Here is a 17,111-nt window from a genome sequence, read left to right on the forward strand (position 1 = left end):
TTTATGAACAGCTGTTGCTATTGTTGTTGTTGTATACGATCTAATCTCGGCCAGCAAGTCTTTAAATACAAGTGTTTTTGATTTTTTAAAAAGTAATCCATTTTTTTCGGGTCGTTTGACTTTTCGATTAACGTCACTTGCCTTGCGGTGACACATTTATGAGCTTTGTGGCCTGTTCTTATCAGACCCAAAAACAACAACAACGACAACGATAACAACAACAACTATAACAAATAATCCTGCCTAGAGAAGTCAGCAAAACGGCGCAAAATTAATTACAACTCATAAATATAATTTGTATTTAGATAGAGCACACGGCTCACGTGCCTCTAATTACCCGTACTTACGGACGCCAGCGTTTATTTAATCTCTAAACACACACACACTTACACACTTACACACACTCACACCCACCCAGCACAACGCTCGCCAAGAAAGTTTGTAATTTGGTGCCAATTATTCGCGCTTTGTATTCAGAATTCCTGATTTCGTTGTGTTTGAAAAACATTTGAAAAACTGCCTGGGCAACATTTTCCTAGCTGTGATTATTTTACAAATTTATGCGCCAGTTTCATGTTATGGAACTTTCAATGGACACCAAAAAAACTAAAAGGTAAAAAACTAAAAATCGTTCATAAATATGCCCATAATATGTCACATTTAAGGGGCAAACAATTCAAACGGATCGACAATACAAAATATATCCGTGTGGGCGGCAAAAAGCTGAGAACATTTCTCAAGCTCTCTCTCTCTCTCAAAATGGTTTATCTCTTTAGCTTAAAGAAAATCAATAAAATTTCATTTTCTAAGAAAATTCGTAGTTATTTTTGTATATTTTTTCGACATTTTCCTGATAAATTTGTATGGGTATAAATAAATATGCAACAATTTTGCGATTGTTCGGTAATCAACAACGACTCCTAAACAAATCATAAATTTGAGCAACAAGTTATACCAAAATCAATTCCACAAATAACTTGATATATTCGACTTTTGCTAGCTCTTCATATTTTGAAAAAAAAAAATAAAACTGCGCATTGGAAAATAAAGAGAAACATATTTGTGTGTAATTTTTTTTTGCCATCGCTGCAGTTTTTTCAACTTTTGGCCCACTGAAATTGGATGAGAGAATCAGAGACATGGCTAAGTGGTGGGGCGACAGAGATCAAGAGGAACGATTCGTGTTGGTCGCATGTCTCTGCCAAGTTGTTCTTCTCGTTGTTCTTGTTGTTGTTGCCTGTTAAATGACACATCCATAGCGCATTCATAACAAGAATTTCAGTCGTTTTCCATTCATTTGCTTACTTTTTGGGATCCGAGCGTGTTAATATGTTATTAATAATATACACAAACAAATGGGAGAATATGTCTTGGCTGTTCGTTGGGATTTTATATTTCTAACGCCATTTTTCATATTTTTCTGCGCATTTTCATAGTCTCACCCATTGAAAATGAGCAAAGAGGGTATATTGTATCTCTATCTCTCTCTCTTTCTCTTTCTCTCCCTGTCTCTCTCTTTCTTTCTCTCTCCCTCTCTCTGTCTCTCTCTCTCTCTCGATCTCCTCCTTTCTCTCTCTCTCACTCTGTCTTTATTCCTCTCTGTCTTTCCCTCTCTCTCTTTGTCTCTCCCTCTCTCTCATTCTCTTTAAGTAGCTTTATCTCTATCTTTAGCTGCCTCTCAAGCCCTTATTTTAATCCTCTGGCGATTGCATCCTTCTTACAATTCGTCTTTCTTAAGATCGCCTTTCTATGCGATTTTCATACATTCAACTAATACAGACCTTACAGAGTAACGCCTAGTCGGGCACTCTCGCTTGCCACATTCAAATTCAGTTTTCATGTGGGCTACATGTTTAGATAAATGACGAAAAAAAAAATAAGGCTACCTTTTATTGCATTTAGAAGCAAAGAAAATCGAATTTTCATTTATTTTCGTAAATTTTGCGCAACTTTCATGACAGCTTGGGCGGCCTTATATACATATTTTTTTATCAATTATTCAGTGACAGAAAAACCTTTGCCCTGAACTTCGACGGCGACCTTTAAGTGTCGTGTGAGTCCTTGCTGAGTCCTGTGGAACAGTTGACGGTCGTGTGCCGGCAATGGCAAATGCCTGCCACATTCTCACCCTTACCGTTTACTATCTATTATTTATATTACTTTTAGCTCAATGTAATAGAAAGGTTTGTTTTGTTGCTTTTGTTGCTGGTCCTTTAATGACAGCTTAAGGACATGAATAAAAGGAATGTTAGAATTGAAGTTGATGCATGACTGAACTTTTATAAGCAGCTCAAAGGTATTGATTTCCGCGGTGAGAGGTCGCCGAGAATTGTCTGACGTGATCTAATTATTAACTTAAGTCAAGGTAGTCGTTGCGAACGCCATGCAAGAGATTTGAAGTAAACAATTAGATCAACTGAAGGTAGTTGAAACTTTAAGAGCTATTATTTATTTATTATTATTTACTTAACACATTTGTAGAAGCTTATGTTCAGCTATTAGATTATAGGTATTTACAATCTTTGATTATGTTAGCATTGTGGATATATCTAAGGCCTTCAGCTTTCTAGTCCAAGAATACGAATATATCAATTAAAGATATTATGTATGGGATGAGAGATGCTTCATACCATAAAACTCGTCAGTTCTATTATATTTAAACTTATAAGATCTGCATGAAGACCGTTTTTTAATTTAATCTTCAATCTTCGTCAATCTTGTGTTTGGACAAGTTTATTTTTTTGTTGCTCTACTTTCTGAGGGGTTCTCTGTCTTCGACAACAGTTCATGTTTATATTATTCAATTCCTCGTATATTTGACTAAATATTTTATATATAAGTATATAAAGAATGCGCTTCGATGGAATTTGATCGTGCATGACCCACGTACATGACAGACTTATGGTACTCAGAACAATTCATTTTATTCGAATGGGCTAAGTGAAATGTATATATGTTTATATATGATGAAATTGGCCTTTCGCCTGAACTGTTATCATAAAGTGTTTGTTGTTTGTCTGTGCTGCTCGATGGCGCCAAGCTAAAGAGGGGAGCTATACAAACATATGTGCATTTCATATGATTGCCCAGAGTATCATATCAGGAAGAACATGCTTCAGATTTGATGTGTCATCTGTTGCTTCGCATAGATGGAAAGGTTGATGTGATGCCGTCATCGAATCGATGTGTAAATCTGCACACAAGAACAACTGTTTGTCGATTTTTATATTTTTGCCAGACATGCGATATGACGATAATGAATATATGTTCCATGCATCGTTAACATTTTCTAATTAAGATACAACTTAACAAATGAACAAATGAGGAATCGAACTTTTAGCGATAACGAACGGAGACAAAGTCTATGGGGTATTGTTTTCCTGTGCTGCCCGGTGCGAGGGTTAAACCTAACACACCCACAAAATAAACACATTATGTTCGATGATGAGATAATAATATTTTCTATTTGCAGATATGATTTGCTAGGCGCGTGTTAACCAAAAAAAAACATTTTGGGTAAAAAAACATAATTGTAGAGTAAACAAATATTTTACACACAGACATCAGCTTTGTTGTTGCTAAAGGGTAGCTTGTAATGCTTACACAATAAATGAATCATGTCGTAGATACATTTTTATAATACGCTCCAGTTCTGCGTATTGATAAGAGCCAAAAACAAAAATCCATTTACAACTGATATTTTTTTGTTGTTTTTGCTTTTCCCGCACAGTCACAAATCAAAACCCAAATGAGCAACACGTGAGCGAGGCCGCCACAGTTGTTGTTGATGCGGCTCTTGGTTCACCGGCAGCGGGTAGTCCCAATGCAACAGCAGCAGCAACGCTTGCAGCAACAACAACAACAACCACAACAACAGCAGCAGCAGCCACAGCTGTCAATACCACGCCCACAAAGAGCCCACAACGCTGCGTTTACCACGAAGATGTTTATCAGGCTGGCGGCGATAACGCTGATAACGAGGCACATCTGGAGGGAAACAGTTCGCCCGCTCAGCGTCATTCCATAAACTCCAACGAATACACCTCAACGCCCAAGTTGGGACGCATCGGACTTAATGGTGCAGCAGCAGCCGCCGCAGCAGCAGCAGCATCAACCTCGGCATCAGCCAATGGCAGTGGCACCACATCACCCATAAATTACCAAATGCTGGGCGACGAATACCCTTACAGCATAGAGTATGAGTCACATCAGCAACAGCAATATCCACAACAGCAGCAACAGCTGCAGCAACTGTCGGTGACTAATCAGGAACAGTCCGGCGTTGTCCAGGCCACGGCGACCATCAGCTACAGCGCCAATCGTCAAAGTTACGCATCACCTCCGGCAGCGTTGCCGCCTTTGATCATACCGCAGCGGCAGTCGCTGTTGCCCTGGGGCGCACATTCGCGCAGCTCCATTATCAACGTGCTGCCCAGTTACACGCAGGCGGAAATGCATGCCCTGGCGGCGAGTGTGGCCAGCGTGGAGCTGACGGCGCCGCGTCCCGGCGAAATAGTTATGCGCAATTTGTTTAGCGATTTTACAGCGCAGGCGGAGAAGAAAATCGAGCTGGTGATGTTGGAGAGCGCCGATAAGAATCTATCGAAGCTGCTGCAACGCGGCGAGGATCAGCAATTTGATCAGCTGCTTTCGGCGCTGGGCTCAGTTGCCGAGCATTGTTTGCCCTCGCTGCTGCACACGCTGCTCGCCTGGCATCGCCGTCAGCTGTCCGACATGGAGATCAAGAATGATTTGAAGAAACCAGCGTCGGGCAGCAGTGTTCAGGCTGTGAACAAGACGACTGTCGATCTGGACTTTCAGCTGCAGCGTCGCGAGGCGGCCGTTGAGTTTATATTTTGCCTGGCACTAATTGAGATACTCAAGCAGTTGCCGTTTCATCCGGGCCATGAGGATCTGGTGCGCAGCATTGAGAATCTGGCCTTCAAGCACTTCAAGTACAAAGATGGTCTACAGAACAATCCCAATGCGCATAATATACACATGATTGCGGATCTCTATGCGGAGGTTATTGGCGTGTTGGCACAAAGTCGATTTGCATCGGTGCGCAAGCGTTTCATGTTCGAGCTGAAGGAGCTGCGCGGCAAGGAGGCATCGCCCACCACGACGCAGAGCATCATTAGCCTGCTGATGGGCATGAAGTTCTTTCGCGTCAAAATGGTGCCCATTGAGGAATTCGAGGCCTCGTTTCAGTTTATGCACGAATGTGGCCAGTACTTTTTGGAAGTGAAGGATAAGGACATTAAGCACGCCCTAGCTGGACTCTTTGTGGAGATTCTGGTGCCCGTTGCGGCGGTAAGTATATTAATTAATTTACCAAGAAGCTAAATAACCATATAATCCCTCTCCCCTTGCAGGCCGTCAAAAATGAGGTGAATGTGCCGTGTGTAAAGAACTTTGTGGAGCTGTTGTATGTGCAGACACTGGACGCATCGACCAAGTCAAAGCATCGCCTGGCACTGTTTCCGCTGGTCACCTGCCTACTCTGCGTCTCGCAAAAGACTTTCTTTCTGACCAACTGGCATTACTTTCTGGCCATGTGCTTGAGCAATCTGAAGAATCGCGATGCCAAAATGAGTCGCGTTGCCTTGGAGTCGCTGTATCGTCTGCTCTGGGTCTACATGATTAGGATCAAGTGCGAGTCCAACTCGGCGACGCATTCGCGACTGCAGAGCATCGTCAATTCGCTGTTTCCCAAGTGAGTGGATGCATATCTTGAGTAGATTATCCTCAATTTCTAACCCCCTTTCTTTTGCAGAGGCTCCAAGGGTGTCGTGCCGCGCGACACTCCGCTGAATATCTTTGTGAAGATCATTCAGTTTATTGCTCAGGAGCGTATGGACTTTGCCATGCGCGAGATTGTCTACGATTTGTTGTGTGTCGGTCGCTCCATCAAGGTCATACTCAATCCGGAGCGCATGAGCATCGGCCTGCGTGCATTTCTAGTCGTTGCCGACTCGTTACAGCAAAAGGACGGCGAGCCGCCAATGCCGCGCACCGTGCCGGTGCTGCCCTCAGGGAATACGCTGCGCGTGAAAAAGACGTACATCAATAAGATGCTAACAGACGATACGGCACGTAGCATTGGCATGTCCACATACTTTCCGCACGTGCGACGTGTTTTTGTGGACATTTTACGTGCATTGGATGTGCATTGCGGCCGGCCGTTAATGATGACAAATACACAGAATCAGAACAAGGAGCCGGACGAGATGCTGTCCGGTGAGCGCAAGCCGCGCATTGATCTCTTTCGGACGTGTGTGGCTGCAGTGCCACGTTTAATACCCGATACGATGACCGCCCAGGAGCTGGTCGATTTGCTGTCCCGCCTGACCGTGCATATGGACGAGGAGCTGCGCATATTGACGCATCAATCGCTGCAGACGCTGGTCATAGACTTTCCGGATTGGCGTCAGGATGTCGTGCACGGTTACACACAGTTTCTGGTGCGCGATGTCACCGACACCTATCCGCAATTGTTGGAGAACTGCACGCGCATCTTGTTTGTCTTTCTAAACATTTGGCGCTGCGCGATTAATGTTAACGGCGCTGCAACCGGCACCGGCAACAACAGCAGCGGCAGCAGCGTACCCAATACGGGCATCACTGGCGGTGGCATTAATCCGCTACAGCAAAAAGTTGGCGGTGCGGGGGCTACCATCGGCACAGCTGTTGCGCAAGCCACACCGGTGGCGGCAGTGGCCATACCGCCCGTCATTGGCAAGGAGACGACCAGCAGCCAGCTGTCCAAGCAACAGCATCTAAACACGGCCAGCAGCGCTGCGTCCAGCATAACCACCTCCAGCGGCATGTCCAGCATCACACAGCACACGGTGCTCAATATGGTGGCCAATGATGTGAGCAAGAAGAATGAGATACCATTGGTAACCACGCTGCACTTTGTTGAGGGCTTTGCCCTGGTGTTGCTCTGCAATTATCGTCCCTATTTGCGCAAACTGGCGGCCATGATACTCAAGGAAGTGAAGAATCTAATGCGTGCCCTCGGCATACCCGAAACGGAGCCACCGCTTATCGATGTCATGGATCGCTGTTGTCCGCAGATTGTGGAGAAGTGCTTGCCGCTGCTGCCACAGGCGGAGAAGACGGCCATACTGAATGCCAACTGCATTGATCTGCAGTGGATAGCGGAGCGCAGCAGCGGCGTTTGGCTGGCAGGACTCACAGATGGTAAGGCTGACAACGAAGTTCCTTGATCTATCGTCATAATTAAATATTATTTTGTGTTGTTGCAGACAACTCCAAGTCGTCCACTTCGACGCTGAATCTTTCGCAGTCTAGCTCCACAGCTGCTGCGGCGGCCGCAACGGCCAGCTGCCCGCAGCCGCCTTTTGATCCCTGGGCCAGCTGTTTGTTTGGCCTGTTGGAGCGCCAGCGCGTGCTGCAGCAATGCCCCTCGGCGGTGGCACAGGCTTGGCCCATTTGCTACGCACGCCTCAATGCGCTCTATAGCGTCATAGATCCCACGTAAGTTGAGTTAGATTAAGTTTAAATGACGCTACAGATATTTAATCTATGTCTCTCAATTTACAGTCCCGTCAGCGATAATCGCGCCTCGCTGCTGCGCGGCTCTGCGCCGACCAAGAAAATGCCCACCGAAAGCCAAAAGGATTCGTATATGCGTCTCTGGCGCAATCAGGTGGCATGTGCCATGCGCCTGGTGCCCCAAATACCCAGCGTGGCTGTGCGCTGTGCCTCGCCCGATTTGAGTTTGAGGTAAGTCAGAAAATGTTCAGTCACATTTTGATAGTACATACAACATTCAGCACACCGAAAAACCGAACCACAATTCGTATAAAACATTTCATTTGTTTTGTGTTTGATTAGCATTTTGCATTCGATTATAAGTGCGATGCACGTGTACCTGTTCCAAATCCTCTAACTGTCAGTATGCAAATCCATTTTAATTTTATTGTCAATTCGTTTTAGTTGTGAGCTCCTGTTTATTTGTTTTTAACTAAGTTGCATTTCAGTGCACCTGTCCAATTGTTTATCCTTTGTAATCACAGCAGCCAGCCGTTGCACACGTAGCATCCCAGACACACATACAAACACACACACACATACACCTACACCTACACCTACATTGTGATTATAGTTTGTGTGTGCAAAATGCAAAATTTTAACTTTTAATAGTTTCCAAATAAAATAAAATGCCGCAACGCATTGAAGGAAGCTTATGAATTACCATTTGCATAATTCCAATCAAAATTTCTGAGTGAAAAAGTATATCGGTTGCACGGAATCTATTAAAGTCAATCATCATACGTCATGTTGTACAATGTTGTCTAACTGTTTTTCAATTTGATTTATGCTTGTGTGTTTGTATGTGCTTAGGCTTTTTATGCACTTTTGCAAATCTTATTTGATTTGATGTTTTCATTAAATGCTTCATGCGATCTCTTAATTTGCATAATTAGCATTGTAATTGTGTATTCCATCGAAAACAAACAAACAAACAAATAACTGCAGCACGCACACACCAACACACACACACCCACACACACACACACACACCCAAACACTTACACATTTGTTATGTTAGCTATGTGTTTGTTTTTGCGAACTGGAAATTATGTTTCGTTGGAAATGCAAATTGCAATTTTGTTGCGATAGGTTTAAGATTTGCTTTGCAATCGGTCAGGCTACATGTAAATGAGGCAGACGCCTTCATTGCGCAATGGAAACATAACTAATTAACGGCTTGAAAATTTTAATCAAATGTATTATACTATATAGATAGTTGTTGCTTCTCTGATTCATATATATTTAAATTAAGTTGCCTTTCTATAATTTTGCTTGCTAATGTCAAGTTATTTATCAGGCAAGTAATTGCTTTCTCTCACTTTATATATTTAAAGTTTTGATATATTTTATTTGTTATTTCTCTTTTAACTTAGACTCGCAGAACAGCATTTTATGTAAACGAACTTGCTTACATACTAAGTTGGTTTGTGGGTTTTTATTGAAAAGGAAATATCTATATAATCTAAAAAAAAAAAACACACATTGTAAACTCTCTTAAGACTAGAAAGAGCAGTTCTCATCGACATTTCGTGGTTTTGAATAGTCTCGCACACCTATAACAGATTTATTTTTATACTTTTCATTGTAATCCTTATTTTTTCCTGTGCGGGTTTTATAGCGATTCGATATTAACAATATTTTGCATAAGCATTAGGAGCAACCTTTTATTTAGCAACAACATTTAGAAAAAAACATTTTTTTGATACAAAAGCTAAGTTTTTGATATTAATATGATGGTCCGATGTTGTTAATATTTTGATTGCACATATATATCTTGAAAACCAAAAGGTTTTTAAGACCTAAGCTACTCTGACAGCCATATGATATCAAAGTTCCATAGACACATATCAAAAGAGGGAGAAGCGGAATATAAATTTATGAAAATATACTTCAATCCCATATTAAACATACGTTAATTCCGTAATAAAATGCTAATTTCAAAGAGAGAAGTCTCTCTGCAAGGATATGAAAACTAAAAGACAAAATTTTAGTATTGGGTTGTGGGTTGTTTTAAAATAACTTCAGCTATTTCTGGTCGGTTAACTGGTTTTACATGTTAACAATGCATTATCTTTTCGAATAGTTAAGCATTTTTCATATGAAATAAATTTGTTTTGCCTGCGTTCGCGGTTTTGGCATTATTTGTTAATTATTTTGTGATTTGAAGATATATATCATGTGCATATTGGTTTATTCATCCTGACCAAGTTGTCACCGGTCACAATCACAACACTTGTATTGAATTTCATTAGCATTGTCAAATGTCAGCGGCAGATGGGGTTGGGTCATAAATATCTGCTGAGTGCACCCACGTCTAAACACACCGTCCACATCCATGTCCATGTCCTTTTGCATCAATTTCAGTTACCAGCTCGTTATTGGCCCGAGTTCAAATGAATTCATATCTAATTCACTTTTAAATAATTCATCGTTTGTTCTGTACAACATATATGTATTACCAACTATATATGGATTGTAATTTATAGTTTACAAGATCAATCGGACTCACGTTCGCTATCCGATTCCTTGGACAATATACCGTCAAATGTCTTTGGGCCCGAGGGAATTGTGACACGTTTCACGCTGCCGCTCTCCTACGGACGCAAAGAGGCGCGCCAGAAACGACTTGGGTAAAGCAAACCAAATACAAACAACTTAAAAGCAAAAAAAACCCAAACCCAAACCCAAACCCATATCCAAAACCAAAGATCCCAAACCAAAACCCAAGCAAAATAAAGACGAATACGACAAACGTATAATTAATCTACATAATTTTGCTCCGATTACTTTTAATGTGGCTTTTATAGCTGTTTGTGTGCGTGTGTGTGTGTGTATGTGCGTTTTGTGGCATGCAAGTTGATGCTTTAGTGCTTTTAGCATAGATGTTCCTAAAAGTCAATAAAAAGTGCGTAGTCTTTAGTGTAATTAGTGTTTGTATAAAGTATCTATCTATCTATGAATTATCTTTGTAGCTATGCCAAACGAAAAGTTTGGCAAACTTTTCTCGTATAGAATTTTCTGAGAAATGTGTAATTTATAATTCTTGAATTTTATATTGGGTTTTGATTTGAGTTTTATAAACATTTAGCACAAAACCAAACGAGCAACAGCTTTAATCTTTTTTTCCCTAAAAATATGTTTTTTTTTTCTTTTTTGTCAAACATATTGTACGACAAGTTTTTCCAACAGCTGCTGCTTTCAAATTGCTCAAATTGAGGTTTGACAAGCATTTTGCACAAATTTTTAGATATACATTTTTGTATTATTTTTAATTGTTAAATCAATACCCAACCACATTCTTAGGCATTCAAATACCCTGTACCCATTGACAATGAACAAAAATGGGCATATTTCCTCTGTGTGTAACAGGCATCTGCGACTTCTTAAGTATATTTATGTAAATTCCTGCGCATTTTCAAGGGTCAAGTAGTTCTGCTTGTCCACTGTGTGTATGTATGTATATTTTTATGTGTATGTGCAGAAGATGGTTTGAGCGCTTGTTATTACCTCCTGCGGCCGGGTACAGGGTATTTTACCTAGTCTGGCACGCTTGACTGGCGCACTTTGCTTGCTTTCTTGTCATTTTATTTGTTAACTTATTTCATTTGTCTGTTTGTGCTGCCGTATGGCCACCTTTTATTGCCATTTTGGTACGTTGAAAATGTTGAAAAATTGATATAGGACAAGTTTATTTATTTTACATACTGCGCCCACAGCACGTCGTCTATCGCTTGCCATATAAAAAATATTGTTTACTGTCGAAAATTGACGTTTTGCGGCAAAATGTGTAGCAAAAAACCTTTGACAAATGTTGGCAAAAAAAAAAGGGAAAGAAAATTGTGCTTTTAATTGAAATGTGCGCTTTTAATATTTAAAATGTTCATTTAAATGAAATGGCTGGACAGAGGCCTTCACCTATTTAAATAGAATTAAGAGTTTGTCTGCGGAATGAACTTGGCCTCTGTCAATAGCTGTTGCCCCAGCTTAAAGCAGCCCTTACCTGTGGACTCTGGAGTCAGGTCTTGCGCAGAACTTTAATCACAACTCGATACTAAAATGCACGACCGTAAATTTTATTTTATAGCTCATCGCCAGATTCCCTAAACGCGGATCGCAGTGACAAATCAGCAATGGGCAGCGCCTCGCCCCAGGCACTGTACAAGCTGGTGGTGCCCCTTTTGCGCTGTGAGGCCATCGATGTGAGGGATGCGGCTGTCAATGCGTTGGGCATGATAAATCACGATGCGCTCAAGTAAGCGAAATGTTTTTTGTTGTCTTTGATTTGAAAACTAAAAACCTTTGACTTTGACTTTCGTTCGACAGGGATCTCATGGAGGAGCTGGTGGTCTACATACGCGAGGCAGTTGATCGCAAACAGGAGAATATGCGACGTCGTCGTCGCCGCGATGCACTGCGTTTACAGGTGGTACGGGTGCTGGAAAAAATAGCCGAGAACGGCACATTTGGTGTTAGGTAAGTACCCAGTGCAAATCTTCGAGAGAAATTGCAGCTGCTCACGCCATCATTTTCTGATTTGTAGCACTTGCGTGCTGGAGCGCGATACCATGTCGCTGCATCCCACCTTTGTGGAGTATATAGAGGGTGCCATGGCATATCTTATGGCCGAAACGGACAAGGATAATCTCAGCATACGCGAGGTCAAGGCGCACTTTTGCAATTTCATACGCAAAATGATAAAGAACTTTTCACGTAGGTTTTCTCGATTCGATTTTTAACAATCATAACTAACCGTTTATTACACACAGTGGAAGCGTGCGCCACTTTGCTGTCGCGTGACTTGAAGCGTAATTTATTCAATTTATTTGCCACCTGGTGCGGCAGCTTCTCTAAGCCGTTAAGCATTAGCTCACAGATTGGCCAAACTCTCGAGGAGGAGAAGCTGCAATTTAGCGCTTTACAGGCAAGTCGCAGCTGGAGCTGTTCCATGCATCTAAATGTAAACTTTTCTTTTTTATCTGTCATGCAGGCCATGTCCGCTTTGCTCTGTTGCGGTCACATCTTTTATACGCCCCATCTGCAGGACGATGGCATCATATACAAATGGCTGGATCTGCTGCTCACCTCCAAGGATGAGAAGGTACTTGGTGCTTAAACAATCGCTAGTCTATGTCTGTTATACACATCAATATCTTTACTGTTTAGATTTATCAATTGGCTCGCGATACGGTTGTGCTGTTGCTGGAATCGAATCCGGATATGGGCCAATTGCTCGAATGGGTAATCGATCGTTGTTATACCTCAACGCCACGTGAGGCAGATGCTTGTTTTCTGGCTTTGGCCTCTATCTTCAGTGCCAAGTAAGTTAATCTCATCGACAATTTAATGTGTTAACGCATAACACGCGTTTCGCATATTCCTTCCCCCCAACACGTGAACGTGCTCTATTTATTAATAAGCTCATTTACCACATATTCTCCACGTTGTCTGTGTGTGTGTGTGTGTACATGTGAGTGTGTGACTGCGTGTGCTGAGGCTTAAGCAGTACCTCACGTGTTTGGGTGCCATGTTGGTCGCCTTAAATTTCCAACCTTCAAAGACAGCAGACAATATTTGCCGTATATTGCATCCATATATCATTACATTTGTTTTTTTGTTTTTTTTTTTACCAATTGTGCTCATTGGAGCGCGAATATGGGGTGCACAAGTGTATACGTGTGTGTGTGTGTGAGAGAGAGAGAGGGTATTATTCGTTGTACTTTATTGCATACCACACAGACGACGAACGTGCAGGGTGCTGCAAATACTTGTGTCTTTTTCTTTAGAATTTTGCATATGCACCCTTTTTTCCATAGAATTTTCGCAATATTATTTGCTCGAATTAACTGGAATATGTTTTTTAATCTACGAATTCTTAAAGACAAGAGCTTGAGCTATGCTTAATATTATTTACTTGAATTAATTGGCATAAGTGGTTTAATCTGGGAGCTCTAGAAGACAACAGTTTGGCTTTGCTTGATATGTTTAATATATAAATATTGTGCGACCTGTTGTCAAGTTATTCCTTCAATTTCATTAAAAATCATAGGCGATATTTTTATTAAAATAATAAGAACTAACTAAAATGACATCATTGAATATTCAAATTTGCTTTAAATTCGACCTTTATTAAATATTCATAAAAATGAACAAACAATTTAAATAAACTTTGTCCAGCAAGTTCCTTAAAACTTTAAATTTTTCAAAAAACGTGCACAAAAAACGTTTATTATCCATTTTTGCAATCAAGACGATTTGTGTGGGCGACTTTGTGTGTGTTTTTTGCCCTTATTTGTTGTGGCATGCGTTGCATGCTTCATGTTGCAATTTTTTGCACATCTTTATGATATACATTTCGCCATTCGTTATATTTGATACAGCTTTTGCGTGTTGCTGCCATCTACAAATAAATTCATTTTCGTGCTTCGCTACCATTTGAAGTTTTTAATGCAACATTTTAATTTAGTTAAGCTTCTTTTTGAGTCCCTAATGTTTCTAAAAACTAAGTCAGTTCTAAACAAGTTCTAAACAAAATATTGTCTGCGGTTTTTATCAGACTATTGCACATACTGTTTATCCATCCCAAACACAGATACACACACACACACACACACACAGACAGCCACAAAAGCCCGAAACCGAATTTTGATTGATTGCTTAATTGCTGGCGTCTGTGGCCAGTGTGGCATTTGGCAGACGGGATTAGTTGTTGTTTTGCAGGAAATCCTTACCAAAATGTACGCTAGCCAAATTGAAATTTGTTCGCTCGCTTTGCATAACAGCTAAATCAGTTCCAATTAGCTGCAAGATACCAACAAATTGACACATGCATTTTTTATGAACGTGTTCCAAAACAAATTATAAAGCGCAGCGCTGCCCACACACACACGTGACAGAGCTAATGACTACCCACATGAAAGTGCCAATCTGTTTGCAAGTGTATCTAATGCATGGCTAAAAGCGTTGCGAAAATATTGTTGCATGTGTTGGAGCCAACAAAACTGTACAAATTTCGATAAGAAATACCTTTTTTATCTTGGTTAGACGCCGAATTGAATATGTACCCGAAAATTAGGCATTAGGCATAAAAATTAAATTGGGTTGTTTTCGGAAATAATTGACTATACCTATACCCACTCCCAAAAAGTGAAACGAGTTCCATTTGGGCATTAGCTATTTAATTTTTTGCTTTCGATAAAAGTTTGTTCATTTAAATTATGAAATATTTAGTTATTTTATTGCCAAAGCTCATACCAGATGCTTGGCTTATTGTCTTAATTAATTACAAAATTTGTTTAAATTTGTTTAAATATTTTATGTGTAGACTTTTATTAGCCAGGCATGACTGTGGCCAATTTTAGCGAGAATTAACTCGTGAAAGAACTGGAAGGCAAAATCTGTAGCATACTTTGCTGCGTTTGCATTTGGTATGCAAATTGATAATCGATTTCCAGGAAATTTGCATAGGATCCGACTTTGGCAGGACTCTGGTAATGGGTCTTTGTTAGCTGACAGGTGTTTGGTCCGTGTCAGTGTGCGTTAAAACCGTATGAGCCGGTCTGGGCCATGTGATTGAACTTTAATTGGCTGACTGTTAATTTGAATGGCATTACGATGGGCTCTTTAATCCACTTATGAGCACTTTATGAGCTTAGATGAAGCAAATCCTTAACCGCATAACCGCAACTCTGTTAACTTTTTACTTAAGCGTATGCAAAATATCTTAAGCAAAGTAGCTAAGTGCCTAAAATCCATTAACTCGGCGTGTTTTTCTTTGCTTCTTTTTGCCTTTTCCCGCTCTTTCAGGGAGTATCCGTGCGACCATTATACATCCGTTATAACCGTGACGCTGCTGATGACTGGCTGCCCCCGGGTGGAGGTGCATGCAACCGCCCTGCAGCTGCTGCAAATACTGGACAAGCGTTTCTTTGGCAGCGTCGTAGGCACCCTCCACAGCGACAACGAGAAAGGTATGAGCTATCCACCATAACTAACCCGACATTCAAGACAAGTTTAATAAACTTTAATGGGCATACATTTAAACGCTTTTCAGACTTGTCTGTATTTGTAACCTCTTGAAAGAAAAGTGTGTTTAAAAGCGACAAGCGCTTGAACTCAATAGAAACTTTATTTATATATATATACATATATATATATATATAAAATGCAAGCGATTAATATTTAATCGATAAATTTGCATTTTCTTTTTGAAAGTTGTTCATTTTACTTTGCTGTCTGCGGCAAAAAATTGCACAACATTTTTGGGCCGAAATCTTGTGTAATTCCTTATAATTCTAGCATCTTAAATTTTTTGTTTATTCTGTTTAAAGTTTTGCTCATGCATAAGAATTTTCCGTTGTGCATTGCAAACGCATTTATAACTTTTATGCCCGTGCATCTAAAACAAAAACCTCAAATAACATTGCTGTAACGACTACGCTATACTCTGTAATTACCAAATTACTCCATACTCTATAATTAACATATAATTGAGGCGAAAAGAATCGTTCTGATAATTGATTTGGTGGGTTCTCTCAGATTGTATCGAAGCAATCTCTTTCAAGCCTTAACTTCAGGTACTATATATATTTGCATAATCAACCTGTATGTAATTTGAGGAAGGAGTAAAGTTGGGTTTCTAGTCTATGCAATAAATGCAAATTAAGTTAATTTTAAGATATATGCTTAAGAATGCTGCCAGCCAAATAAAAATAATCGTTGATAGGGAGAATTATTTAAAAATGAATTATTTAATTCTTGCTTAAAGTTAATAATATTCTTGTATCTATAATATAGAAGCAGGTGTTGGCAATGGAATTACTTTTAAACAACAAAATTATTATTCGTCCGTTCTTCAAAGCATATACCTAACTTTCAGTTAACACAGGGCATCGCCAAGTCGCACACTTGTCAAATTGCCTTTGCATTGATTTTCATTTTCATTTGAATATTTCTCACAACTTATCATTTATTTCATTTATGTGCTCAGTTTCCAGAGTGTGCATAGCATTTGCCAACATATTTTCATTTTATCAGTAGTTTTCTGTAGCATATGTAGTCGTAGCTTATAATTTTTATATTCAATTGATGTAACACATTTGGTTTACTTTTTTAGTAATTGTTGGTCTTCTTATGTTGGTAGCTACTACTTCTTTCTTTCTTCTTTCATTATATAAGCAGCTTTCAAGTGAATTCCGAGCGCACATAAAATTATCTGCTTCACTTGCTTTTTGGTTGTGTGTGTGTGTGTGTGTGTGTGTGTGTGTGTGTGTGTGTTTGTGCGTGTGTGCGTGTATTGTGTGTCTGTGCCGATTTGATTGAATTGAATTTAATTTTCTGTATAAGCGCGGGGGAATTTCTGGCTCTGCATAATTTTACGGCAATTTGTTATGCATAATGTGCGCTGGGCCATTAATGTTAACATTCTGGTGAAATTGTTGGCCAACACTCGCAGCCAGCGAAATTTAAAGAAATGAAGACACAAAAGAGAGCGCTACTCGTGAGTCAACTAGCGAATACCCTGTACATGAGCATGAACACAAAATCGCCAT

General features: G+C 40.3%; 1 protein-coding gene across 9 annotated transcripts in view; it reads left to right on the forward strand.

The window, feature by feature from the left end:
- The window catches only part of fry (Protein furry), a 50,467-nt gene that overhangs the window by 3,223 nt on the left and 30,133 nt on the right, over positions 1-17,111 (forward strand). For 3 of the 9 annotated variants that reach the window (XM_070208020.1, XM_015175795.3, XM_015175792.3), the window contains exons 2-14: positions 3,731-5,313; positions 5,376-5,716; positions 5,777-7,206; positions 7,272-7,503; positions 7,570-7,752; positions 10,050-10,193; positions 11,648-11,815; positions 11,887-12,036; positions 12,104-12,273; positions 12,330-12,484; positions 12,551-12,661; positions 12,727-12,881; positions 15,367-15,530. In XM_070208020.1, coding sequence (XP_070064121.1) covers positions 3,731-5,313; positions 5,376-5,716; positions 5,777-7,206; positions 7,272-7,503; positions 7,570-7,752; positions 10,050-10,193; positions 11,648-11,815; positions 11,887-12,036; positions 12,104-12,273; positions 12,330-12,484; positions 12,551-12,661; positions 12,727-12,881; positions 15,367-15,530 — 4,986 coding nt within the window. Of the gene's footprint in view, positions 1-324; positions 614-3,730; positions 5,314-5,375; positions 5,717-5,776; positions 7,207-7,271; positions 7,504-7,569; positions 7,753-10,049; positions 10,194-11,647; positions 11,816-11,886; positions 12,037-12,103; positions 12,274-12,329; positions 12,485-12,550; positions 12,662-12,726; positions 12,882-15,366; positions 15,531-17,111 lie in introns of those variants that run through there. The other 6 variants (XM_070208022.1, XM_015175793.3, XM_002047235.4 and 3 more) reach the window with 4 other exon arrangements.

Source organism: Drosophila virilis, chromosome 3 (assembly GCF_030788295.1).
Source record: "Drosophila virilis strain 15010-1051.87 chromosome 3, Dvir_AGI_RSII-ME, whole genome shotgun sequence".
Classification (NCBI taxonomy): Eukaryota; Metazoa; Arthropoda; class Insecta; order Diptera; family Drosophilidae; genus Drosophila; species Drosophila virilis.